Genomic DNA, 25,815 nt, shown 5'->3' with positions numbered 1-25,815 from the left:
AATTTTTAGTTGAGCGTAATTTGTTGCTGACAGTCATTCATGGGTTGTGGGGTTCTAATAAAGTGCAAGTCAAATGAGCATTTGTTCACAGAGTGATATGTTTAATTTTACACGATTTGTTCTTGTCTTTATAAAATTTCCTGATCTGTTGTTTCAGCAGACATTTTGATCATAAAACATATTTTTAATAAGTTTTCTGCCTAATTTGAATGAACAATAGCCGCCTTTAAAGACGGTGTAGCATACGAAAGTAACAAAATACCTCCAACTTATTGATATAACGTAAATAATGAATGACTAGCACAGCTAGTATCAATTAAGTCTCTTATGGGTAAAAATATACTTCTTACAATCAACAGCCTTATGTAATAATCTGAAGATAAAATTGTGTACAAAACGTATTCACATTCTCCAGAATAAAAATTAATACAAGTATTCCATTTCTCTTTTGTACATATATACAATTCATAATTTATAAAGGCACATCAGTTTCTTTACAGGTTTACATTTTTAACTTATTAAACAAGTAAGAACTGTCATTCTTTGGCAGAACGTAAGCAGTAGCATGGCAGCCCTCTTAACTAACCACAGTTCAATACATTAATACTGCAGAAAGAATATAGATTTCTGGCATGAAACATTTTATTCATGTAACTAGATATTATTTAAAACGGTTTGAAAACCAATTTGATATCATTCTAGAAATAGAAGTTAAAAGCATGGAATTCAGACAAAATTCTAATCATAGATTTGTAACATCATTTAAAAAAATTAAAAAAATGTCTTGCCTACATTTTACTTTAATTTTATACTCCTTATAGCCTGCAGCCTTTTTTGAAGCTAAAACAGTGTTCTGTTCAATAGTTAGTATCATTAGTAACTTGATTTCAGAAGAAAGAAACATGATGTCTACTTTTGTTGCAATCTTAAAGATTACAGAATCTCACAATTGGTCGGACGAGATACACATGGATACGTACCAAATGCCTCAGAGGGTCAATAAACTTATTTAGAAACTTGACTCCTGTCAAATTTGAACTTAAGGGCTGAAGGCTGTAATATCAGAAGCTATTTGCTACATTCTAAAGGCCATAATTAATATCAACAAAAATGTGCTCAGTGGTTGCAAGAATTATTACTGAGGGGCTCATAAGCAACCAAATTACTTGGAACATTGAAAAATTTCTGCTAAGCAATTACTTGAGGCACCAAAAATGTTGATCCCATGAATTGTGAGGCCAGAGAAAACAATGATTGACATGCATACAGCAGTTATTGTCTGTTTAGCATATTCACACACATTGTGCAAGAAAAATTTCATAATTCATCCATTTTAAGGAAAATAATTAGAGAGAAAGAATTTAACATTTGAAAAGCATTAGAAGTCCCTAATGTTTTCTTTCTCAAATCAATCAAAGAGGGAGTACAATCATTATAGTGTAAAAATTTCTGTGGTAGAGTTCTTGAGAGAGCTCCAGTTATCATTCTGAATTCTTCTTAGGTTGCACTCTTGGGTAGAGCTAAAAATAATTAAAATTAAAAATAATTAACTGTTGTGTTTTTTTTAAATTATGCGTCTTTTCAAGATGAAGTGGAAAACAAAAAGATACACTTACCCCTAGAAGATTGCGAGGGATGTACCCTTCTTGATCGTTTAGTCTTGACCACCACCATTCTCTTTCCCACTCATCCCCTTTCCGGAGGACCACCATCTTTTCACCCTCGTGAAATGACAGTTCATCTGAGTTATGAGCTTCATAATCAAATACAGCATAAACAACACCGTTGTTAAGTATACCCAACTTTTCTTGAACACCTGAAAGACACATGATGCCAAATATTATTGAGTACTTTCATTTATGCTTTTGCATTTAGAAACAAGTTAACTTACTGTAAAGATATTCGGAACATCCATCAAAGCCTTCCTCATCCTCCTCACATTTCTCAGCAGCTGTTTCATGATCGGAGAGAGTAGTAGCAAATATGCATGCCCCATGTTCCACCAGAAACCGAACCATAGCTAAATTATTGCAAGATGCAGCACAGTGTAGTGGGGTCCTGTCAGTGAAAAATGGAGAAGAAACATAGTTGAGAGACCCAAAAAATGGGATCATGGAACAATCAAAACTTGTCTTTCTACTTACCAGCCATCACTATCCTGAGCATTAACATCACAACCAAATTTAACCAGGAATTTAACAATATCCAGATGTCCAGCACATATGGCATTATGAAGAGCAGTGATTCCTTCATCATTTGCAGCACTTGGGTTTGACACCTGACCAGCAGTCTTTCGAACAAGTTCTAACTCTCCCTCTAGTGATGCATCTAAAAGGAGGGCAAGTGGATCGAAACTCACCCTCCGAGATCCTGAACCTGATACTGACATCTTCCCTGACTTTAAGTTCCCTTTTTTATTAGTCCTCCTGACTATATGCAGAGGAGAAGAATCTCCTGTAAGAAGAAACAACAATTAAGCCCTTTTCTAAATCTCAACCCTATGAAGAAAGAAACAATAACAGGAAACTTTTCCATACCTTTTGTTTCACTTATGACTGACTGAATGTCATCTAGCTGAGGTCCTGATGTATTCAGATTATTCATGGTCTCAATGTCATTAATATTGGTCACGCACTTTCCTGTGTCATCTGGGGAGTGAAGCTGTTTATTGTTATCATCTGAAATATTGTTGCAATCTGTTCCGCCAAGTGGCATCATGCGGTCCGTTTCATCTTGCGCCAATGGACTGTCATAAGTGCTGCTGCCGGTTTGACTTTGAGAGGTGTTCTGGAATAGAAAACAGAATAAGCTTAGAAATGTTTATCGGATGATCACTGTGACATTCCTGCACGGATATCATGAAGAACTTACCCGGTTGTCATCTCTTGCTGCAATAAGATCAGCAGGTGGGGTTTCATTTTCAGGAAAAAGGAATGCTGGAGGCATCTCAATGCGTCGGCTTAATGACACCATATGCATTGAATTGTTATTACAATTGTTATTGCTGACAACATTATTGCCATTATTGTTGACAATGTTATTGTTGAGCATTGAAAGAGAGTTTACATTTGATGAATTGCTAAGGTGCTTTGATGTATCAGCTGCTGGTTGCTTTTTAGGTAAAGGAGTTTTAGTTTTCGATGATTGGTTTTCATTGTTGGTCCTCCACGAAAAGCTTGTAACTTCCTCTGGAGGCTCTGTGGTTGGTGGTGGAGGAGGACTCAATGTGGAGGCATTTGCATCATCAACATCCTGCAATGCTTCCTGCAAAGCGTCTTGCAATGTATGCAACGGATCTTTTTGATGACTTTGATTATAATTATTAGAGTTCTGAGCAAGGCCTTCAGAATAGGGTTGGATTTGTTGGCTCTGGGCCTGATTTTGGGGTTGTTGAATTCCACCTCTACAAAAAACAAATAAAATTATGAACTTCCAAAATCATTTTTCAAACGCAAAACTCATTATAAAAGTTAAATATGGCAAGAGTACGTACCTCGATGAAATGGAGACATTAGCTCGCAAAGGATTATTTTCAGTCACCTCTGAAGAAATGTCAATAGTGGATTTGACATTTTCACTGGTTTGATTGCTCATTGCCCATGCTGATCCAGGCCAACCCGAAGACCCATCCTGGTATGGGGGTATGTGCTGCGTTTGCCTCGGAGGGGGCGTTGGTTTGATTGGAACAGCTGGTTTCGGAGGAAGGGCTGGTTTTCCAATAGTGCCTTGGTCAGATAAAACTTCTGGGGTACTTAGTGGTGTTGAACTGCTCTGAGGTGGTGATATATCTCCCTTCAAGTCCTTCAAAACTCCCTGGAAGCAGCCAAACAAATAGAAAATTAACACATGTTTGAAATTAGACGCAAAGCTTCTTTATAAAACATGAGTAATTATTAATTTTTGAACGCTTTTAGAATGTTACCTGAGGTGTTGAGCTCAAAATCTGAGGCTGGATTGGATGTATTTTGGTTGATGATGTTTGGTAAATGGGAGATGTTTTTTGGTGTTGAACGGAAGTTGCTGAAGATAAACTGCTTACTGGCTTCTGCATAGATACAAATAGGAAATTTGTTACGAACATGAGGTAGTTAACATTTCAGACTTTACACTTCAAAATTAAAAATATGAATAAGATATTGCAACCATGCATACTTAGGTCTTAATCCCATCATCTAAATACAGTACGTGCATTATTTTTACCATGCAAAGCATCTTTCGGTTGAAACAGCATGTGATGGAAGTTACTTGTGTGAAATAAGATTTTGTATCATCCACATTCTCACCTGATTAGCCAGAGTGAGTGGAGTAGGAGGCAACACAACGGATCCTGATTCAACGGGCAGCCGTGTCAACTGGCTGAGAGAATCCAGCTTGGCAGGAGCCAAAATGGCCGATGTTGCCAAAACAGGAGTAAGGACAGGGATCGAAGAAGCTTTGGTATTAGTTGAAGAAGGGGGAGAAAGAGTAACCGTAGTGGAGGTGGGGGCTTGGCTTAAGTTAGTAGGAGCAGCAGTGACAATAGTCGAGGACACAGAGCCAAGCGCTGCCCTTGCTGCCCAACTGGCTGTTGTGTTCGGCTCAGGACCACATGGAGCTGTATTCACTAAGCTCACATTACCAACCTACACATAAGAGAGAAGAATGAGATATACTGTATTCCTGCAGGTAAAAGCAGTGCCACCCCACCAAAAAATATCCAATACATAGATTGTACATTAAAAATTATTTTGAAGATGTTCACCGGCACATGAACAGCTAGCAAGCCTTTATTGGTTTTCTTTGGAATTTTATTGTTCAGTTCACCGTAAAAAGCAAAGGCTGCGAAACCAGATGATTCTCAGATATTTTTTTTAAAAAGCTGTCTTGATAAAATTAACATTTTTGAAAGAAAGAATCAAAATTACTTTGAGGAGGACAGAGAGAGGAAGAAAGTGACTTTTACAGACCACTGCCTCAGAACAAAAAAAAACCAAAACCTCAAAACAAATATAACACCACCCAATATAGAATAGGCACTACCCATACACTATATTTTACTTATCTAAGCCACTACACATTATAAGAGAGAACACTTACCTGATGATTAGCTGAGCTATTCGGTGGGGTTGAATTAGAAATACTGATACTGCTGGCAGGTGATGTTGAAATGGATCCTCCAACTGGCTGTCCTCTGGGAAGAATAGCCCCACTCTGTGTCATAGTCGGAACACCATAAACTCTGTAAGAAAACATATTTCCATGAGCTGACATAAAGCTTGAAAATTCTCATAAATATAATAATGGAGAAATGTCAATAATGTGCTGAACAGAGTTTCAGAATATTCTGTCAATCAGCGTACCTAGGTTGAAGGTTGGCTAATGAAGTTGGAATTGATGAGTTAGGGGCCTGCTGCTTATTGAAGGAAGTTTGGTGCTGACTTAGAAGATCTGCATTTGGAATTTTATTGCTCCGTGAAGGTGAAACTCCTCGTGCTGATCCAGAGGGCACATTTCCTTTATTTATTCCTTCTGTACTGCTGCTATTCTCGGCCTTTTGCAATTTAGAACTAACTGTCACCGGAGTTGGTAGTAATGAAGATGTTGAAGTAGGTATTGAATTTGGGGAAAATTTGTAAGGCAATGTTTGATATTTTGGATCCGATTTGTTGCCTGAAAATTCTAGTAGAAAATCATCCTTCTCTTCGTCACAAATAGAAATCTTTGAGTGAGTCGTTGACTGAGCAGCATTATTCTTCGCGCTGACATTATTATTTATACTAGAGGGTATGTTATTATTATTGATGCAATTCTTGTTGATATTAACATTGTGGGATGGGAACCGAGCAGCTTGCTTCTGATGCTGCAGCTTCATATGGAAATCATCCTGCGAAGCCCCGTATCGTAATTCAGGCTGCTGAGGTTCTTGTGGCATCGGCTTTTGAAGCTGTAAAAAAGAAGACAAACAAAAAAAGATGTTAGAAGCAGGACCAAATCATCAAGTAAGCAGTTATAAGAGAGGAACCGAGGTCTAGCCCGTAATGGTAATGTTAGGGGTAGGCCGGCCGCCGCACTCGCGCGTCGTGCGGCGCTGCCTATCCCTGACTTCACAGGCGCTAGCGCCTTGGGCCGCAATTGCCACCAATCAGAGCTCCGTACTCATTTCAAGATTCGACCCACGGACTTTGCCAATGACACTCCCATAAATTTCCATTTCAAGGAAAGCGCGCAGCCACGTAATGAGTTACACAAACCTGAGCAGTGATTTCATCCGGACATGAGGATGCAATTTTCTGGGACTGCGCACTAGTTATGAGATAAGCATTTACAGGAATGGGGCTCTGGTGAGGTTGCGGTGAATAGTTGTTCAACGATTTCTCAGAATCTGTCGACGTATCCACGCAGTTCGTGTTGTTGTTATGGTACTGGGGCCGGTGCTGCTTGTTGAAACCTTTCACAGCGTTCGAAAGCAACACTTTCTGGTCGTGGTACTTCTGCTGCTGGTGGTTCGTTGCAGCCAATAGTGACGATCTGCAAAAAAAAAATGGGATGATACACATCACATCGTTTCCCTCCTCAAGCCTTCCGTCAACAGACTCGCAGTCCGCAATGGCCACTCACCTCAGATTCTGCTGATTGGTGTTCGACACCACCTTGTTGTTGGCGACGGTGATCTGGTTGGCCAGCTGCTGGTTCAGGAGCCGCTTCCGGTGGAGGCGCTCCTGTAGCTCCGATATCCGGCGGTCGATCTCGTTCACTTCGTCCTGCCTCTGACACAGGGTCTCTCTCTGATGGCTGATCTGCATGTTCTGTTGATCGTTGAGTTTATTCCGGTACTACAAGGGAAAAAAGAGCATCAGAAACGCTGCCCCGCCAGACCACTGCACGCAGTGCGCAAGCTTGCGCTCCCACGCCACTCACCATGAGCTCTCGCCTCAGCTTGTCCAGCTCCATGGAGGCGGGCAGCTGGCCCGTCATGGCGTTCTGCCGCCCCCGTCGCAGCTCCTCCAGCTGGTGCGTCAGCTCCTCCACCTTGGCCACGGCCAGCGACAGCTCCTTCTCCTTCTCGTTGAAGAGGGCGCGGATCGAGTCCAGGTCCGAGGCTGCAACACAAACGGGACCATTGTCAAACGAGTGTGAGCCAATCGATGGGTCGGTGTCGGGATTACAAAGGGGGCGCGGGCAAACCCGCATGGGGGGCGCGGCGCGGCGACCTTCGGGACCGACGGCCCTCCTCCCTGCACCACTGCTTCGCTTTCATGCGGATTAACCCGCGTGATGGAGCGTGGTCCCCGCTGGTCCCCGCTGCCGCCCGCATCAAGTTCATCACCATCGTCATCATCCCCGGGCACTGCCGGGCACCGGCCGCCGCGGACGCCCGCCATATGCCGTTTCCCACCCGATACAGCGCACGGCGCACATCGCACATCGCGCCGCTCGCCGAAAAACGGCCCAGAGGAAAAGTTTCCACCGTTTGTTTGGGCGCGCCTAAAAACCACCACGTGGCGGCTATGAAAAAATACGCGCGGAAGCCACGCGCTCTTTCATTGATTTTCTTTTTTTTTCTTTTTCCGGCGGAAGGCCTGCAGCCCCTTTAAAAGCCGCGCCAGTGGCATTAACGCGCGGGTCAGGTGGTGCACTGTGCGCCGCCGCTACCGCGCCACGAGCTTCATGAAATACGTGTATGCGCTGGCGAGGCGCGCGGCGGGGCGGGGAGGGGTTACGGTGGCGTCATTCGGCAAGAGGAGAATTGCGCGCTACAGCGCGCTGGCTGCTGGCGCCCCCCGTCGGTGTGGCGGTGTGGGCACTTGGGATAAGCTGCCCCAGGCTGCCCCCATCCCCCGGCCGGCTCCCTATTGCCGCACCCACACACATGCACGAGCACACCTACGCTGCGGCCGCAATCCAAATCATGGACGGCTTAGACGTCGCGCACCCGCCGGGAAACGTTCCCACCTACGTAGTGGCCGAGTTTACTCTTCCTTGATGAGAATGTCGTAATTTAGCTCATTCAAATATGAAACTGAAAATCACAAAGAAAGAGACTTGTCGCGAATAGTTGCCCTTTTTAGGACCGCCAGCCAGAGCGCTGCGAAAGACGAGCCGTCGGCCAAACTGATTATCCAGCGGAGGGGGCGGCGGGAGTGCTGCGGAGTCATCTCCACCCCCTAATTCATTCCGGGGGCAACAGTCAGCAAAGAGAGAGAGAGAGAGAGGCACTGCATTCACTGCAGTGGCGTGGCGGGCGTGAAAAAATTATTTTGGACGGGTGCCAGGGGCGCTGTCGTCCACCAGATGCACTCGCATAATTTTTATTTTCAATTTTCAATAACTTGCGCCACCGCACTCGACGCGGTAATGTCCACAAAGCCCCCACGCTGTATGACAAATGTCTCCCCGCGTCGCCTGCTTTTGGCAGTGTAGCGTTGAGTGGTGGCGAAAATCAAGCCAAACTCCGGGCGCTTTGCGGCGACGCGATAAAGACCCTGGCCGAGGCCGAGACCACCTCCCCCTTCCCCGCCGGACTCGGCCGACTCTCTGGCGTGCTGGCGGTCACTCCGAGAGGCTGCCGCCTCGGCCGCCATTCACCCGCTACATCAAGCCCGCCGCCCCGGTGCCGAGAGCCCCCTAACCTGCCCCGGTGCCCCGGCCGGCCTCGGCCCCTCCTACACCACGCCCTTCAAGAGGGGCAGGGGGAGCACGTCCAGAGCCTTGTTCAGATAATGGTCTTTTTCAGGGCGGCGGTCTGCTGGCCGTGTACAACCTCGCCACTTCTCTCTTTATTTAAAAAAGTAAATAAATTGGCGACAGCCGTGCGCGTGGCGCGCCGCGGTGTTTTGCAGTGCGCTGACCGCGAACTCATTCCGAATGGGAATAAAGGCAGAGGCCGGTTGCAGTCGGTGGTCGGCCTCTGATTCCGGGCCTCGGCCTCCGGGCGCTTCGGGGGTGCACGGCCGCCAGACGCCCGCTGAGCTCTTCTAAAACATTAAACAAAAACCGTGCCGCCTTCGGCCTGCCTCGTTTAAACTTATCCCTGCAATTTTTACGCCAAGAGCACGGCGCAGGACGCGGCACTACGAGCGGCGGCAGTACCCCGTTCCATAATTCAGAAGGTTCATTTTCGGCCGAGAAAGCAAAAGAAACAGCGCAAGTAGCCCTTTTCGTTTTATTCGAGGGCTGTTGTGCTGTTTAGAGCGAGGCGGCCCTGTCCGTGCCTTCTGCCTCGAGTTGACGCCGCGCCTGCCCCCGCCACCACCCCGCCCCGCCCCGCCGGTGAAATATCCGAAAAGCCATGCCACGCCGGGCATTCCGCGACGGGCGGGCAGCGCAACGCGCACCACTTCCTGGGCAGGACGGCCACTTGTTCCGACCTGACATGTCGCCCCATCCCCGCCACGCCACGCCACGCCACGCCACGCCACGGCGGGAGGGGCGGAACCCCGCCGAAACGCCCAACAGACACTCCATTGCAATAACAGACGAGCCCCGGGTATTTGCATCTCTGAGGAAGCGGCGGCGGTGGCGGTTCGGTGAAAAGGAACGAAGGGTGGGTGGGGGAGGGACAGCTTTGGGCCCTCCAGCCGACAGGGCGGGGCGGGGCGGGGTGGGACGCCATTGACTCATGCAATGAGAAACTGCCACACAACAGTAAACTGTAGAGGCAGCGGAGCGTCGCCACGCCAAGTTGAGGGCGGACATTGAGGAGCGGGGGAGGGGGGGGGCGCCCCGCTGGTGTTTGCGCTGCTCAGGCTTCAGGCTCGGACCCGGCCTGCCCGCACGGTCTAGTCGCACGGTTTGGGGTTCGGCGTCCTTGGCCGCCCCGCCGGCAGCGCGCTACACAGGACGGGGCGGCGGGCCCCCAATCTGAACCCGGAGAAGGCAACCCCCAACACCGCAAAGAGGCCGGCGACGATCCAGCGGCACGGCCAGCAGGCCCTTCTCGAGGACGCGGCCGACGTTCGGCAAGGATGGCACGCCGCTCCGAGCGCCTGCCGTGCGCTCGGGGGCTCGTTTAAGGGGGATTACGGTCCTCGGCCACTCACGATAACGAACCAAAGCCCACAGGCCACAGGGCAGAGCGCTACCCGAGGAGCGTGCGTGTGTCTGTGTGCGTGCGATCGAGTCCGTTCCGTTCCGCTCACCGAGCGCGAGGGGACACCGCCATCAAGCAGTTTCAGAGAAGCAGAAAACGCGTTGACCGGGGTGGCGGCGGGTGGCGGCTGGTCGCGGCCAGCGGGTCGCCCCGCCCCTGCCGTCGAGTGCCGCGCCGCGGGCCGCGCGCTGTGCGAGGGCCGTCGAGTCGAGGGCTGCTCAATTCGCGGTAATCAGCGCTTCAGCCGAGAGCCCAATCCCGAGTGGCGCGCCGTGGCGTGGCGTGACTTGCGGAGTGCGCCGGCCCGCAAAATAGGCGGCCTGGCTGCCAGATTAGCAGAGTTGGTCCGGTCGCCGATCGGGGAGTCCGTCTGTCCGTCGGCCCGTCGGCCCGTCGTCGCGCGGCCGCGGCGGGGGCGGGGGACCACGCGGAGCGCAGCGCATCGGCTCGGCCGGAGTTTTGGAGAGGGAGTGAAAGAAGACTACTTTTAAACAAAAGCAGCCGCGCGCATTGCCCATGCCGGTCCGTGGCGGAGGACAAACAAAGAAAAAGCAGCGCGTTGACTTCCCTTGCCTTCCCCGTCCGAATGCACACGGCGCACCGGGCCTCGCCCGCCTCGCCACGCCACTGGAGGCGACAGAGAGGCTCGCGCCGGTGGCCGTGCCGTGGCGCCGTCCAGCTCACAATGGGAAGCCAGCCCGGCTTCGCCCTGGGGCCGCGCGGTGTACCGCGCAGTACCGCGCACCACCCCGGGCCCCAGGCACCATGCTGCCCGCCGTATCGGGGATGGAGGCAGCTAGCTTGGTTTTCCACCAGAAGAGGTACGGGGCGACAAGGGCTTTCGGCGTGCCGGAGGGTGGGGAGGGGAGTGGTGCTCTCCTGCCCGACGGCCCGGCCCACCAGGCCCACCAGGCCCTCGCAAGAGTCGCCTCCCCCGGGACGGAAACCACCCCGACGAGACCGGGCCGGGAGCGGCCGGGACCAGGACCAGGGCAGGGCCGGCCGGCCGAGGCGGAGAGTGGCGAGTTGCACGATAACTTGGAGGTGCGCGGCGCGGGCGGCGCGGGCGGCGCGGCGCACACAAGTTAGAGGGGACACCTTAAACTTGATCCATATAATACAGTTACGGTGCGCCATGACTGCTCCCAACTCGGCCCACACACCGGCTGGCGCGGCTGGGCGCACCACGATCCGCATTCAAAGCCACCACACGGCTAAACAATGTTTTCAGACAGTCAGACTCGTTACGCGCAAATAAGCCGTGATGTTGCCGTGTCACACGCAGGAAAGGTGGCGTGTTTTGTACGCATGCCACGCAGCTTCATTTTCCACCTCGGATTCTACGTAATACTCTGACTCCTTTTTTGGGTAGGGTCAGGAGCGAGCACGTGCGTTGTCCGCTCGAGGCCGGGCGCGCGGTCCTGCGGTGGGGCTCGGCGGGGTCGCCGCAGGTCCCCAGGGCCCCTGAGGGGGCGGGCCCTACACTGGGCCGGCCGAATCTCGGACGGGCACGCGTGCGCACGGGCACGCATTCGACAGCAGGCACCAGGCGAACCCCCTACACTATTCAACAAGGCCTTGTGGGAGACACGGCGCGCCGGCACCTGCATGCGAGCACCTGGCCAACAGCTGCACGAGGAGAGGGTGGAAGTGAGTGTGGTGTGTGGAGGGCGTGTGTGTGCGTGCCTCCAGGATGCCCGAAGGCAGCGAGAGGTCCATCGGCGCGGTCAGAGCCCCCCGGCGGCGCAGAACAAGTGGGTTTCAATTTGAAGGGGGCGGGGAACGGGGGCTGGCTGCCTCGCTGCCGCGCTGGCTGGCCGCTGGGCGTGCCGGGACTCTGGCCGGGACTCCGGACTGGGCGGGGAATTTGCTAGCGCGATACTACACTACACACTGCGGCCGTGGCGGGCCGCGGCCCCACCGAACCGAACCAAACCCAACCGGCCGAACCGCACAATCCCCACAAACAACAAGTTAACTTTGTTGGATTGGAACGCCTGCATCGGGCTGGCCGGGCTGGCCCGCCGGCCGCAGCCAACACAAGACGAATCACAGACAGCCGGCCGACCTGCCCGATGAGGCCGCCGAGGCCATCGCCATTGTGTTGCGGCCGCAACGTTGTTCCGGAGGAGGTGAAGTAGTGCCTGAGGCTCTGCCGGGCTCTGCCGAGGGTTGCGCGGGATGGTACCCGCCAGCCGGGCCGCCCTGTTGCCGGCCAGCTGGTGCGCGTTCAGTGGTCAGTTCAGTGTCAGCTGTCGCGGCCACTGTCAGCGGTGTCAGCTCGGCTGTCCTGTCCGCCGCCCCGGGGCTGCCGGGGGCTGCAGTCCACCGAAGTCATATTTTATTGACGCTAAGTTGCGCTGTTGCTCCTGGCGAAAGAAAAGGCGCCGGCTGCAGCAGCAACAGCATAAAGCCTGCAGCTTCCTGACCAGAATACTAGATTCGCCCGGAACGCCGACGGGGGGCGGAAGGGCTGGGGTGGGGACTGAGTGGAGCCACCGGGCTGGAAAAAAACGGCACTACTCGGAAACTGAATTGCCAACCTGCAGCAGGTCTCCAGTCCGCCGAGCATAAAAATAACCCATTTTCATCCGCCCCGTCCTCGGCCCCGCCCCGCTCGAGCAGCCAGGCAGACGACAAGCGGCCCTGGTTAAGCGATACGTACGCCATTGCGAGGCCGTCCCCGCCACCCGCCCGCCTCGCCTCGGCACATGTCCTACTCGTCTCGTCGAGTCCACGTGACAGCGCAGCATTGCGCAGCATTGCGCAGCATTGCCTCGTCTGGGCACTCGACAGCCCGAGCGGGGCGAACGGGGAGAACGGAGCGGGGCGGGAGGGAAGCACCGACTGACACCTCCACTTCCCGCACCATTCCAGTTTAATGCCGAAAAGCGCCAGCCAGCCGACTGTACCGGACAACCCCCCCCCTCCCCCTCTCTCTCTCTCTCTCTCTCTCTCTCTCTCTCTCACTCACTCACTCACTCTCTCACTCACTCACTCACTCACTCACTCACACTCACTCACTCACTCACTCACTCACTCACTCACTCACTCACTCGAAAGGGAAAGCCAAGGCGACGCGACACCGACACGGGTATTCCGAGGCGGCGCGGCGCGGCTAGGCAAACCCGCGTCAACGGGACAGAAAACTCCATTTCCGGCAGTTTGGCTACGGGAGTGAGGAGATCGCGCGCACGCGACGGGGACAGGTGCGGACCGCGTGTCAGTCGCACGCCACGCCGCGCCGCGCCACGCCTCACGCGGGGGTCGAATCAAATTCATGAGCAGGGGGAATATGGGCCGATAGACCGCACGTGTGGGGTCTGGGGCGAGGAGGACGACACCGAGGAGGAGGGGGGGGGGGAATCAGACAGAGAGAACCCCTTTCAGGCCGCCGCGCCGCCGTCGCCGTGCCCTTGCGCCGTCCTGCAGAACTCCTCCAGCAGCGGGCCGAGGGGACAAAAAAAAGAAAGAAGAAGAGGAAAGAAAGACACAACACAAAAATAAGGCCCCAGGCGCTTTGCGCCGAGGCGCCCTCGCGCTGAATCTACATTCAAGTGTGTTTGAAGGGTTCAACTCGGCCCCGCCCGGACAGTGAACGTGACTTTGCGACAGCGAGTCTGCTGCTGCTTGTTTGCGCGGGGCGCTCATGCTCATTGCCGCGAGCCCCCCCCCCCCCCCTCGGCAGGTGGCGAGTGGTGCCGGAGTCATGCCGCGCTGGTAGTGGTAGTCATGCCACCGGAAAACTCCGGCCGAGTCCGCGCGGGGCAGGGCGGGGCAGGGCGGGGCAGGGCGGGGCAGGGCGGGGCAGGCCAAGGGCAGGCAGGCAGGCCGGAACCAGGCCAACTTTTTGTTGGTACATCGTGTTGCGCTCCGGCACCCACCACCCCCTGCCCGCGAACCCTTGTACCACGCACGCACGCACGCACGCCCACGCACACTCACACACACACACACACACACACACCAGAGACCAACGCACCCCGGTAGGTACAAACCCCTCGAGGCCGGCCAGGAGAAAACACAACAGACTCGCCTGTGGGGGCGGAGGGAGGCCGGCGGGCGAGCGAGAGAGAAGACGGATGCACGCCCCACGCGCGACGCAATCACGCAGAGTGCGCTAAGCAGCGGCGACCGCCGGCCGCTTTCTTTTGTTCTTTCGCGAGGACTGAAAGTTTGTAATGATGCTCGTGGGAAGCTAATTGGTCCCGCGCGCGGCAGTCTCGACGGCAGCCCTCGGGTTGCGGCACCGACCGCCAGATGTCGCCCGCACCGCACGGCCACGCCGCCACGCCGCCGGCAACGGCCCCGACCGCCGGATTGTCACACAGCGGCCGTCGCCGTCGTGCTCCCCGGGGAGGCGAGGCAGGCCGTCACGTAGCTGCGGTGCAGTGCGGGGCCGGCCCTCCGCCTTCCACACACGGCGTTCTGTCTCCCTCGCACTTCTAATGAGGGCGAGAGTGCGAGAGAGCGCCGTGCTGGTCGGGCCGGCCCGCGCGGCACTGCTGTCCAGCACACTGCCTACCCGGCAGGCGCTCTGCCGAGCCCTGGCCGCTGCGAGGCGGATGAAGCGCTGCGGCGTGGGCGGAGGGCGGACTGTGGGCGGACTGTGGGCGGACTGTGGGCGGCCATCGCTGCGGGGAGCGGGGCGCGGAAAGAGAGACAGGCGCGGGGCTGCAGCTGGGATTAAAAGCGCAGTTGGGGAAGTCCGCTGTCAGGAGCAGCAGGTGTGGCGGCAAGGGCGGCGCATCGGCGGCCTGGAACAGCCTGGACAACGGGGAGGGGAGGGGGGGGGGTGTCCGCGCCGAGGGATTCAGTCGGTGGGACAGCGCGGACGCACCACGGCCCCCAGGGCAGGCGGGCTACGCCAGGCTACGCCAGCGCGGCACCAAACTAGTTTCGGATGCAACGCCGCCGTCGCGTTGTTTCTGCGGCCCGGATGCTGGATTAGGCCCTGGGGTGGCGCGGCATGGAGCGGCATGGCGGTGGTGCCGCGAGCGCCAACGCCATGTGGCACGCGTGATAAACAGACTGTGTCCACCTGGGGCCCGGCCACCCCGCCCCGCCCCGCTGGCAGCCACACTCGCGTTGACCCCGTACGCCTAATGCCGCCCGGCACTCTTTTGTTGCGCTCTCGCATTCAGTCTGCCTGTCTGTCTGGCTGCCTGTGCGTCCGTTCGCCCTTATTGATGAGCGGGCTTCTTGCTGACGGCCGGATGGAGGATGCATTCGGCCGCGCGGCCGGCAGCATCCGCGGCTCTCTCGGCTAAAAGGCTCTGGCGCATTACGCTCGCGCAGTGGAGTGGCGGCTCCGGTTCCGGAACGCCGCGCCCGACGAATCCCGCCCCTGCGCACACTCCACAGTGGGCCAGAAGACCGGCGGAGGCGGCCGAAACTCTAGACGCGTTTTGAGCTCCAGAGTCGCTAAACAGGAGTCGAATCAAACATGTGACCCCACCAATGGATTCCTCGTTCGGAGAGCAATCCATTGGTGGGGTCACACGTTCGATTCGGTCCCATTTAGAGACTCTGGAACTCAAAGCGCGTCTAGAGTTTAGGCCGCCTCCACCGGTCTTCTGGCCCACTGTGCACTAGGGTTACTGTGCACTCCCCCTGCATACTTACTGAGCGCCGCGTTGCTCTGCTTGTTGCCGTCCACCTGGCCCCGCAGCGCGCGCAGCTTCCGCAGCTTCTGCTCCTGGGCCTCGACGCGCTCGCGCAGCCGCCGCAGCCGCTCGCCGTCCGCGGGGCCATGGCCGGCGGGCTGGCCCGGCTGGCCCGGCTGGCCGGCAGGGCCGTGCTTGAGGAAGTGCAGGCGCTGCTCGCGCGCCGACAGCAGCTGGTGCTGCGCCTCAAGCTGCTGCTGCTGGCGAGCGGCCATGTCCTGCAGCTCGGCCAGCGTCAGCGACACCCCGCCACCCGGCAGCTGGAACAGAGGGAAAGACACCGGTCAACACAACCCAAATCCACACAATGCTACTCCGGTGAGGCTCTCCTTCACCGCGTGCGCGATGACGCAGCGCGAACGATCGTATTAAAGAGGCGGTGAGTGAAAAGCCCTCCCCTAAATGGACGGCCCCCTCCGTGGAGCGACCCCACCCCGCCCCGCCCCGGCGGCGCGGCGACAGCCCGAGCCGTTCGCACCCCATTCCTTGGCCGCCTCGCCCGCCGCCTCGCCCTCGCCGTGTACGACTCGAAGCTCGTCCTCGTCGAGGCCTCGCCGACCAACCCCTTTCCCCAGCGGCTTCCATTATGTAAGGGCAAGGCCTGCTGCCGCTCTCCGGCCTCCAGCCTCCAGACGAAACGGGGCCGGGCCGCCCAGGGCCGCTGGGGCGAGGCGAGAGAACAGAAATCGCGGCCCAGCTCTTTATCAACCCCACACAGCTGATTCCCCTGCTCCCTGCTCCACACCCCCTCCCCCGCGGCCCCCCTCCCCCCACAACGCCCACAACTTCTCCCGCCCAACGAGCGCGGGACGTTTTCCAAATCCAGCCGAACGCACAGCCGCGCGGGAGTGGTGGCGAAGTGTGTGTGTGTGTGTATTTGTGAGCGTGTGTGTGTGCTCCCCCTCCCCCGCCCCGCGTTACGCTTGAGCGCTGCACAGAGTAGCTGGGGGGTGAGAACACGCGGGGGATGGGGCGGACACAATAAGGTACCATTTCCTTTTTCCGGTCGTGTGCGGAAAGCTTGGCGCCCCCGCCGCCCCCGGCCCCCGGCCCCCACCTGCTCCAGTTCGCTGCCAGACTACCGGTGGCGGCGCGGGGACTCCACAGGGGACGCGGCACGGCACGGCACGGCGACGCTTCATTCCTCGCTGATCTGATTGTCGTCCTCTCCATCTTGCCCCTTCGCTTACAGCGCCGGGCGGCGCCGGGCCCGGCGTGGCGGGGAAGAGCAGAGGCCCATCCATCATTCGATGAGCAAACCGCACGGATTATTGGGCGGAGGCGAGGGGAGGAAAGGGGAGGAGAAAGAGGGGAGGGGGCGGGGGCTTGGAGGACAAACACGCCGCTAATCATCGGCCACGGAAAACACGGAACGCGGCGGGGGACGCGGTGCGCGCGGTGGGACGCGGAACGGTCCCGCGACGCGCCGCTGGTGTTCGTCCTGGGCTTTCCCTTTCCCAGTGGAAGTGCGAGGTGGGGCAGAGCGTTCATCTCGAGGACCTTCTTCGCTGGGGCACCGGCACCAGCGAGTCCCCCGAGGTGTAAGTCTGGCCTGCATTGAGGCCTGCACCGAGGCGGCGCACCATTGTCCGGGACTGCCGCCTCCACGGCCTCCAAGGCGGTCCTCGGAAGGCGCCGCCCCCGGCCGCCCCCGGCCAGCCAGCCTCCGGGACCTCATTCTTTAATCAACACGAAAGCCTCACCTCCCCTCCCGACACGGATTCATGCATCTTGCATCCTTGTCGCACTCCGCGCGTGTCCCCCTCCCCACCCCCGTCTGAGCTTCTCCCGGCGGCGGATTAAAAATACGGCCAAGTGACGCATTTACATTCATTTAGAAACGGCGGCCGAAACGCGCGGAGAAAGGATGGCGGCGCCAGTGGCTCCCCTTTAATCTGCACAAACTCGCTGTCGAAACAAAAGCGGCGACTTTCGACAGTGTACTCACGCGCGGAGGCGTTAGCAACACGTTGCTCCCGTAATCACATCACGACTTCACCTCCCCCACCCCGCCCCTCCCGCAACGACGAGCGATGCGACCCGTCGCGCCATTCTTACTGGGAGGGGGAGGGGGAGGGGACGCTTTTACGCGCCTTGTTTACGCAAAGCAACCTAAAGCGTGCGGTGTGCGGGGGGCTGCCTACCTCGCAGGTTCATTAAGTACCCAAAGCGCGCCGAAGCGCCGAAGCGGACTAGCGGCGGCGACTAGCATCTAACTAACAAAAAACACACAGTGTGCACCAAAAATTAACGACAGCGATCAACAACACAAACAAGCCAAACAATCAAGGTCCTACGTTTTTCGTAAGGCTGTGGCCAAAAAGGACATGAGAAAAACAACCAACAAAAAGAAAACAAAACAACATTTAGGATGGGCGGGCAGGTGGAGGGCCTGACCAGCGAGCCGACACACCACCACCTCCATTTCTGTGCATGGGCCGCCCCTAACACCCCTGCCCCGCCCCGCCCCGCCCCGGCCGCGCCAGCCGTGATATAGCCTAGCCATTCAATCCCCTCCCTTATACGTGCCCGGGGGGCGCTCCCCCGCCTTCGTCACTTCCACCCCTCCGGAGGCCCCACGGGGGCGCCGCGCCCCACCACGCCCCACCACGCCCCGCCGTAAGATTGAACGAGATTCGTTCGGCGCTGCGCAACTCACACATTTGTTTCGCACTAAGAATGACACCGGCAGCCAACTCGCCGCCCCCGCTCCTCACCCCGCCGATACAGGATACAGCCCCGCCCCCGCCGCCCCCCGCCGCCCCCCGCCGCCCCCCGCCGCCCGAACGCAATTTCTCACTGCCTGTCTCATCACGGCGCCAGTGTTTATATTGATACGGCGCTGCCATTTCTGTCAATCTCGCCGTTCTTCCTCGTGGCACTGCGAGGCACTGCCAGGCACAGGCACTGCCTGCGGCGACGCGGATGGCGGACCCGCAGCGGAGCACGGCGTCGGTCGGGGCGCGCGGCAAAGTCTGCTCCGCCACTGCATAGACGGCGTGCTGCGCTGCGCTGTGCCATCGCCATACATCCACCCGGGCCGGGGCAGGCCGCCAGGCACCGCGCGGAATCTCAACCAAGCTCCAGGCCGATAAGTATATCACCGTGGCAGCCCGCCGCAAATTATGGCTCCAGACTCCGAGGCCGGCCAAAGGCACGCAACTGGAGCAGCGCGCGGCGCGCTCCAGCCAGGTCGGCTCCTCCGCGCCAGCCGCTCCACTGTCTGGACACTGCCCCGTCGTCCCACTGCCCGCCGGCCAAGTCATTTAATGCAGCACAAGAGGGCAAGATGAATGCGGGCCGCGCCGGGGGTATTTCTTACTGCCCGGCGGATCGGGCCGAGATGGGACCAGACGGCCCAGACCGCGGCGCTCGGTCTTACCAGGAAATATGTTTTGTCCCGCCAAAAGTAGTCGCGGCCCGGGGCCCGGGGCGCGCGCTGCGCCGCATGGCGAACCAGGACACGTCCCGGAGCCGCCGTCGGGGAGGCCCCGGACAAGACGCGGCGCAGGCAGGCGCAGGCTCGTCCGACCGGCGGCGTGCTCGCGAGGCCGCGGCCAGCCAGAGCGAACTGGCGTCATGTTTCTCCCACGAGGCACAAAATTTTTGCCCGGCGACTCCCTCTTCTCCTCCACTGCGCGAGGCCGTCGATCGCTTCACAAGGGGAAGCCCATCCACGTCCACGACCCCCCCACCCAGCGCTTCCACCGCCCCAGCGCGCGCTTTCTGATGGAATACCCGCCGCCATATCTGCTTTCCTGCTACACTCTGTAACCGCGCGGGGCCCCGAGTGCGATTCATCAAACCGAGCCGAGCCGCGCCGCGCCCGGGACTTGGCGGGACTTGCCTGCGCGGAGGGGCGGTGCGCGGAGGGGCGGTGCGGGGAGGCTCCCTCGCGCCGTCGCATCACCGTCAAACTTTGGTGTGTAATCCACCCGGGAAGGGAGAAATACCGCCAAAAAGACGGACGGCAGTGTGTGTGCGCGTGTGTGCGTGTGAGTGTGCGCGCTGGCGTCGTGTTAGGTTTCCTTGCTCTGAAGCGCGTCTTTCGCTAATAGGCGTCCCGATACGACGAACTGTGGCGCGGCAGCGCGGCAAGCAGCGCGGCGGGCACAATGCGCGGAAAAGCGCGGTGCCTGGGAGAGACGGCGGGTCGGCGCGATCCGATAAACCAGAATCGCGGCGCGCGCTGGCGCCCGCACACCGTTCGCATCACGACAAACAAACGACGGAGTATCACGACAATTATTGCTGGCATGATGGAGCAGCCCGGCGACACTGCCAGTGTCACTGGCCACACCTGTCCCACGGCGTGTTCGACCAACGAACCATGAGACGTCCGCGCCTCCCAAGACAGACCGCCGGAAACAACGCGGGCACGCACGCATCCGGGGCCATCGGCCGTCCTAGTCGGCAACAACAGACGTTATTTTTCCGCGCGCCGACGGTGCGGCCCAGGGACCGATTCGTCTCTTTCCCTCTCCCCCGTAAGTCAGCAGCGGGCCACGCCGAGAGACATACACGGACACACGCACACCTATGTACACACAAACACACGCACACACACACACACACGGACACGAATCCATAAAAATTTTGCGCGCCGCACTTTTAGTGGGCACTAGGCGAGTGCCACGTCGCGTATTTACTGCCGGGTCTCTCTCTCTCTCTCTCCAAACACAAATCGCGTCGGGATCAATTTCGCGATAAAGCCGTGCAGTCGATGCAACGCACTGGCCGCGCTTAATCGCCACGATTAGCATGAAAAAAGGGGGGGCGGTCGATAGAGAGAGAGAGAGAGAGAGAGAGAGAGAGAGAGAGAGAGAGAGAGAGAGAGAGAGAGAGAGAGAGAGGCAAAATACGCTTTCAGAGAGTGGAGGTGGTGGCAGTGTACACGACCTTCATCAGGGCGATCGACGTGGAGGGGATCATCCGCAAGGGATCACATCACCCCCTAGGAAAAACCTCCCCAGGAAGTCAACCGGCCGTTGTCGTCTGGAGTTGCCAAAGTGTGTGTGTGCGCGTGTGTGTGTCCAGGAGAGCGCGGTTATCCGATCGGATCAAACCGGACTTCAAAAAATGCCAAGGCCGGTGGTGGCGGGCTGCGTCCGGCCGCTTCGCCCAACACAAGGCCTGGTCGTCTGGGCCCCGGCCTGCCTCCTCCCTCCAGCAGGCCTTCCTTGTCGCCGCCCGTAAAGCAAATTTTACGATGCGCTCGCTGAAAATATTTAGCGCGGTGCTGCGATGGCCGAACTCAACAGTGTCGGTGTCCGGGCGGTCCGGGTGGGGCGAAGTGCCGCGCCGTACCCTTGTGACATTCGCGGCCGGGGAGAGGGCGGCAGGGCGGCCGCGGGCGGTGAGGGCCGCCGGCAAGGAGACGGGGAGGACGGGGAGGACGGGGAGGGGAGGGTACCGGCCATGTCGGCCGGGCCTTGGGCGGGCCTCGGGCGGCATCTCGCATTCCAGTACAAGCACGCCGACACAGACACACTGCATTCCAGACCGGCATGTCCTGTTCCAGGTCCTCCAGGTCCTCCAGGCCCTCCAGCCCTTCCAGGACCCTCCAGACTCCAGACGCGCGAGGCGGGCGGGGGAGGCCTACCCATACAGGGCATCGACGATCTTGGGCTCTTTATGGCAGGGCGCCCCGCATGTGCCGGACACCATCAAACGGGTCGGGGGGCGGGTCGGAGACGGGCCGGGGCCGGGTCGGGGATGGGTCGGGGATGGGCCGGCACGCCGCGTTATGGCGTCCAGGGCAGACTGCGAGAAACGAGGCAGTCGCTGAAACGGGATGCCCGTCATACGAGACAAGCACCCCCTTCCCCTCTCTGCCCCCGTCCCACGCCGCCCCCCGCCGCCCCCGGCAGCCCACAAAGCACAGCGCGGTCCCCGCAAGCCCCCGGGCCGCCCCGCCCCGCCCGGCCAACAGCACCCGATAGCAAAGTTTGCAGCACGTCAATATTTAACGAAAGTCTTGGTGATTGAATCTGCCCCGCGGGGTCGCGCCACCAGCCAGCAAGCCAGCCAGCCAGCACGCCTCTGCAGCGGGAGCCGTGTGACTCAATCTCACTGTATATTTTTTGCCGGGGCTCGAGTTGAGTACGGGAAAGAAACGCGCAATCACTTACTTCCAGCAGTTTCCGCGCGAAACGTGGCGAGCAGGCAGATTTGGCGCAGCGCGCAGTCAACTCTACGATGCGGGCGCCGCCGGCACGCATCCGGTGGCCTTCCGCTGGGGGTCTTGTTGTCGCGGAGGATTGCCTGGTCGCCTTGCCGCCCGCCCTGGCGGTCCTGGCGGCCCCGGCCCGCTCGGACGCGCGACATATCACCGGGCGACAAAGTGATTTAGAGTGCGGCGAAAGCACCGCCACCGGGCGCCAAAATGGCGCCAAAACGGCGAAAAAAGCGTGTCAAAGCCGCGGCCGTGGCGGCGTGGCGCGGCCTCGCCTCGGGGAGGCCAGGACGGACTCTCGGCCGATTCTGGACTCTGATACACTTTATCGCTACCGCATGCGCTCCCCGATGGCCGGGCCGTATAAAGAAGAGAAGTGCTGCTACTTTATCTCTGAGGAGTCGCCCCGGAGCCCTTAGGGACCCAGAGGGGAAGAGGGGGGCGAGAGCAGCCGGACCGGACGGCACCGCCGGACTTCCCCCAGTGCACCACCTTATCTTGCAGTGACGGAGTAAAATGGTCCAAGCGGCGCGATGACACGGACTTGTGAGTGTGTGCGTTACGTAATTAATGCACGCAGCTGCCTATTAAGAGCGCTAGCTACGACGTCCGCCGTTCGGCGGCACGCACGCCGCCGTCGTCCGTCGTCGCCCACAGTCCGGATGCATGGCCCCGCATCCCAACTGTTGATCCTCTCGTCCCTGCAGACAGCAGCAGACAGCAGCAGCAGCCCGAGGGTGGCGATGCCCAGCAGGACACCCTTCGGTTCCTTCGCCTCCCCCTCCCCGTCCCGGACACCACACCCTCACTGGCGGGGTGGTGCACAGTGGGCCAGAGGACCCGCGCAGGTGGCCCAAGCTGACGCGTTTTGAGCTCCAGAGTCGCTAAATGGGACTCGAATCCATCGCGTGACACCACCAATGGATTGCTCTCCGAACGAGGAACCGTTTGGTGGGGTCACACGCTCGGTTCGAGCCCCGTTGAGCGACTCTGGAGCTCGAAACGCGTCTGGAGTTTCGGCCGCCTGCGCTGGTCTTCTTCTGGCCCACAGTAGGACGGCGGCAGAGGAGCGCGCGGCGGCAGCGACGCTTATTTCCAGGCCGGTGATTGCAGGAGGCGGTCGCCAACCAAACCGAACCGCGGGGGCTGCGTCAAAGGTGTTGCACAACAGACTGCCTGGCGGGGCGGGGCAGGGCGCGGCGGTGTGTATTGGGAGTCGACAGTAGTAGAACACAGAGGCACGCTCCTTACTACATTATTCGCCACACCCCGCCCCGGAGCGCGTCACTTCGAGTCAAATCGATTTCGCCATGCGCGCCGCCGCCGCCAGCGCCGCCACCGACGCGAAGACCGTTCTGTTCCCGCTTGCGGAGCTCCGCCGCAACGCGCGAGGCGACGACGCCAGGCGGCGCGAGATTGCTTCCACTTGTCGAAGCACAATGAACGCACTCGTGCAACGACGCGCCGCCGCGAACCGGATTTGAACCCCGAACCTCGCCGAACCAGTAACTGTACTAGTGTAACACAGGCCGCTGCAGCTCGAAATGACGTCACTCATCCAGTCATTGACAAGCTAAACCCTTTTTCAGATCCGCCCAGAGCACCGACTCGCCGAACCGTCCCTCCATTCGCAACGCGCCAATACCATTTCGGCCGCTAGTACCTGAAACACCGAACGGCGCGCATTGTCCACCGCGGCCATGGCGGCATTCGGGCCCGATTTCGCGCAGCGACGTAACTTTGCCAATAATGGAATTGCAGCGCGGTGAAGCCCTGGCCGGACAAAGGCGGGCTCCAACGCGCTGAGCCGCCACCTCATTCACTGCACGCGGCGGCGGCGGCAGCGGTGGCGGCGGCCCGCGCGCCACACGGAGCGCCGTGGCGGTAGGCCACCCGGCGGCCACGCCAGCGGTCGCGCTGCCTACCGCGCAGGCTGCCTCGCAGGGTACGAGGGTGCAGGGCTCGCGGTCGGTGCCGGGCGATAAGGGAAGGGGGAGGGGGTAACGCGGCGATTGTGTTGCAATGCCCGTGCAGCGCGGCCAGGCCATGCAGTCAGGCAGGCAGTCAGTCAGCCAGTCAGCGCCACCCACTTCACCGACAATGCGCGTCTGGTCGGCTAGGTACTCCGATGAAGGGAGACAGAGCGGCTGTACTCGCAGAAGCTCCAACACGGACCGCAGAGGGAGTGCCGGGCGCAGCACTCCACACTCGCTAAACACACGCACACGCACACACACACACACACACACACAAACACACACGAGAAACTTCTCCGGCGGCACGCGAAGAGGGTCCGCGCGCACCGGCTGCAATCAGCATCGAAATCAGAGTGAGCCCCGTCAGCCTTGTCCACCTGCACGGGACACTGCGCAGCCAGGTCCGGGCCGAGCGGATGGCCCAAACGTCGTCCGACGGGACGGACGCCGGACGCAGACGACCGGGGCCAGCAGGGCGATGACGGCGCCGAGGGTCAGTCTCTCTCGCACTCATGGGAGGCCCTGCACAGGTGCGAGAGAGACACCGACGGCCGCCCTGCGCGGAACCACCCTGCAGGAGACCTCCTCCAGGGCCGCCGGGACCCTCACCGGACGGGGACGCGCCCCGACGGGGCGGGCGGTGAAGAAGACCAGGAGGTCGTGGACGAGCCGGGCTGGGCCGGGCCGGGCCGGGCCTCCGGGCTGGGCTGCGGAGCTGCGGACTTGGCGACGACTTTCGCCGACAAGGTTATCATATTCTCCGGTTTTAATTTCCCCTTTGGCTTGCCTCGGCTTCCGCGAGCGAATTCCGCCCCGGAGTGGCTGGAGAAAAGGAGAGGGGGGGGGGGGGTAAGCGTTTCCGATACACAGCACGGCCTGCCTGCCGGGCCGCCCTGCCTCCGCGGCCGGGGCGGGCCGGGGCACAAATGACGAAACGAGGGGCGAAGAGTGAGAACCGGAGGAAGAATAAAAAGTCGCGGCGCGGATTGAAAAAGTTGCTGCAAAAGAACACAGCAGGCCGGCCAGCCCGCTGGAAATGAAGTTTAATGGGCAGCCGGGCAGGCCGAGCTGGCGGCCAGTGGGGCGGCCGGACCGAGCTGGCGGACAAGGCCCACACGCCAAAGGACCATTACAAAAGGCCACACGCGGAGAGGGTAAGTAGACGTGGGGCTGGGGTGTCGGGGGCGGGGGGCCAAATTTGGTGAGGTGGTGTGCCGAGTGGGGGAGGGGGGCAGCAGGGGTAAAGTTTGGTGAGGGGGGGGGGCGGCGCACAAGCAGCCCAAATAAGAGAACACTAGATGAGGCGCCGGCATGGCAGCCGTGTGAAGAATGGTGCGTGAGGGGATGCACGCGGCGGGGCGGGGCGGGGCGCGGTGGGGGCGCAGCCCAAGTAGAAAGAAAAGGAAATTGCAAGGTGCGGCGCGCGCGCGGTTCTGCACTAAGCAGACAAGAAAGTAAGGAAAATAAGGCCGAGTGGAAGAAACACAGCGGAAGCGCGAAGAAGCACGCGCACGCCGGAAGGAAGGTGCGCGCCCCTTTCTCTCTCTCTTCCTCCTTTTTTTCCGCTCTCTCTCTCTCTCTCTCCTCCTTCACGGCCGAGGGAACTGTTAGCGCCCGTTGGCCCGCCGGGCCGACTTGGCAAACAGCGCGACCCGAAAGCCAGCGCGCCCAGCGCGCCCAGCGCGGCTCCGCGGCGTCCAGCAGTTCGGATTTCCGCTTTGACTTTAATTGGCCCATTCTGCCAGTGCCGGGAGCCCGTTTTGTTTGGGGCTCCTGCACTGTGGGATCAAGGGCTGCGCGCCCGCTTCGATCCGGGCGTATCTAAAGGGCCAAATCGCCGCAGACGTAGAGGACCGGCCTGGCCTGGCCGCGGCCGCAAATTTAATGGCGGCCATCCTCGGCTCGTTTGCTCAACACAAGAGAGGCCGC

At 58.4% G+C, this 25,815-nt stretch overlaps 1 protein-coding gene across 4 annotated transcripts in view; it reads right to left on the bottom strand.

Moving 5' to 3' along the window:
* Positions 1–74: 74 nt before the first annotated feature.
* LOC117640914 (apoptosis-stimulating of p53 protein 1) overlaps positions 75–25,815 on the bottom strand; it is a 120,637-nt gene continuing 94,896 nt past the window's right edge. For 3 of the 4 annotated variants that reach the window (XM_034377928.1, XM_034377937.1, XM_034377946.1), the window contains 15 exons: positions 15,695–15,995; positions 6,898–7,079; positions 6,598–6,812; positions 6,231–6,507; positions 5,340–5,923; positions 5,077–5,218; positions 4,284–4,622; positions 3,923–4,045; positions 3,494–3,813; positions 2,872–3,403; positions 2,538–2,787; positions 2,145–2,454; positions 1,892–2,058; positions 1,617–1,816; positions 75–1,520 (listed from right to left, as the gene is read on the bottom strand). In XM_034377928.1, coding sequence (XP_034233819.1) covers positions 1,482–1,520; positions 1,617–1,816; positions 1,892–2,058; positions 2,145–2,454; positions 2,538–2,787; positions 2,872–3,403; positions 3,494–3,813; positions 3,923–4,045; positions 4,284–4,622; positions 5,077–5,218; positions 5,340–5,923; positions 6,231–6,507; positions 6,598–6,812; positions 6,898–7,079; positions 15,695–15,995 — 3,981 coding nt within the window. In that variant the 3' untranslated portion in view covers positions 75–1,481. The remainder of the gene's footprint in view (positions 1,521–1,616; positions 1,817–1,891; positions 2,059–2,144; positions 2,455–2,537; positions 2,788–2,871; positions 3,404–3,493; positions 3,814–3,922; positions 4,046–4,283; positions 4,623–5,076; positions 5,219–5,339; positions 5,924–6,230; positions 6,508–6,597; positions 6,813–6,897; positions 7,080–15,694; positions 15,996–25,815) is intronic. The other variant, XM_034377954.1, reaches the window with a different exon arrangement.

The sequence above is a fragment of the Thrips palmi genome, unplaced genomic scaffold, assembly GCF_012932325.1.
Source record: "Thrips palmi isolate BJ-2018 unplaced genomic scaffold, TpBJ-2018v1 HiC_scaffold_1, whole genome shotgun sequence".
NCBI lineage: Eukaryota > Metazoa > Arthropoda > Insecta > Thysanoptera > Thripidae > Thrips > Thrips palmi.
The sequence above is the reverse complement of the archived record's forward strand: the minus strand, read 5'-3'. Positions and strand labels throughout refer to the sequence as shown.